The sequence below is a fragment of the Austrofundulus limnaeus genome, unplaced genomic scaffold (assembly GCF_001266775.1).
Source record: "Austrofundulus limnaeus strain Quisiro unplaced genomic scaffold, Austrofundulus_limnaeus-1.0 Scaffold565, whole genome shotgun sequence".
Classification (NCBI taxonomy): domain Eukaryota; kingdom Metazoa; phylum Chordata; class Actinopteri; order Cyprinodontiformes; family Rivulidae; genus Austrofundulus; species Austrofundulus limnaeus.
In genome coordinates, this window is record NW_013952967.1 from 318188 (window position 1) to 319518 (window position 1331).

General features: G+C 37.3%; 1 protein-coding gene across 1 annotated transcript in view; it reads left to right on the forward strand.

Annotated features, from left to right (window-relative positions):
* ints2 (integrator complex subunit 2) overlaps positions 1–1307 on the forward strand; it is a 48286-nt gene extending 46979 nt beyond the window's left edge. The window contains 1 exon segment of the mRNA XM_014026538.1: positions 854–1307. Within this exon segment, the coding sequence (XP_013881992.1) occupies positions 854–1032 (179 nt within the window). The 3' untranslated portion in view covers positions 1033–1307.
* The last annotated feature ends 24 nt before the right edge of the window (positions 1308–1331 follow it).

Here is a 1331-nt window from a genome sequence, read left to right on the forward strand (position 1 = left end):
TGTGTGTGTGTGTGTGTGTGTTTTCTAGCAACCACTGATACGTTTTTCACAGCGACCCATCACACGTGGGAAACACCCAAGCGGAGCAGCTCCGCCGTTCCCGGAAGTATGCCCATATATGGAAGACGCTGCGTCTTCGATGACGCAATGACGCAACCTGGCTACACACTGGAACGCCTAGCTATTACAGATTTGAACAAATACGCACAAAAACATCAAAATTAGCACAGAAACAGTACTATATAACATTTTAGACACATTCTAGACAGTTTATCAGCTAAAATAGTTAATTTTGGGGTAAGTTACTCTTTAATGTAGAGTAGTTCTCTATATAAACATGTGCTGTTCAGTAAAGAGCTGAAGTTTGTCTTTTAATATGTAGTGTAATACTATTTTGTGTTTGAGCCACCTGTTCTGTACCCAGAAACAGGTTTTTTTTTTGAGAGAAAATTTTTTTTTGTCATTTTCCTTTATCAGCTTCATAAGATACTCGTGTGAAATGAAACACCAAATACATTTATTTATTGCTCTAAAGTAATGGTGCTTATCATATTACAGTATATTTTCCTCTGCTGTTTCTAATGTAACATTAAGAACATAAGCTGAGTATTTATTTTAGTCTCTGCAGTGAGCATGCTAACTGTTGTAGCTTGTTGCAAACTTTTGTTTCAAAACAAAGTTAACTTGAAGAGAAATAAGTGTCAAATGTGGCATTTACATTTTACAGATATTTAATGACATTTAATAAAAATAAATTGTCGTCAGAATAAAATATATAAAGAATGATGGGTTGTAATTGAAATATCTCATTGGTGAAGTAAAAATATGCAAACCTATATTTTCCCCCTCCCAGGTTTGCAGAATCTGAAAGAGAAGCCTCAGGAGTCTGTAGTTCCAGGAGGCGCCTCCAAACTGACTCTAACTCAGGTGGCAGCAGAGGAGCTGGGTGGAGCCGACCCCGATGTCCAGCTTTGCTACTGCATTGAAGCCACCTTCATGGACATTATCAGCTCCACACTTCATGGACTTTAGTCCACTTGTAACAGCTAACAGGGTCAGAGACACTTTACTGGAACCAACAACGACAAACACTGCCAGTTAATAAGTTTAAAATTTTTGTTTTGTTTGCAATATTGACACTTCAAAGATGGATGCTCTTCTCTGCAGGTGATGGGACTCGCAGTCTCACCTGTAATTATTCTGCTCTGTTCTTTCTGGACTGGAGTCCTGAACACAATAGTGTCAGGTTTTGTTGTGAAATTGTTTTATTTGTAAAGTGATTAAACGTGTCTGTGTTTGTGTTTTCACTTCTTTCTTTTTTTTTTTTTTTT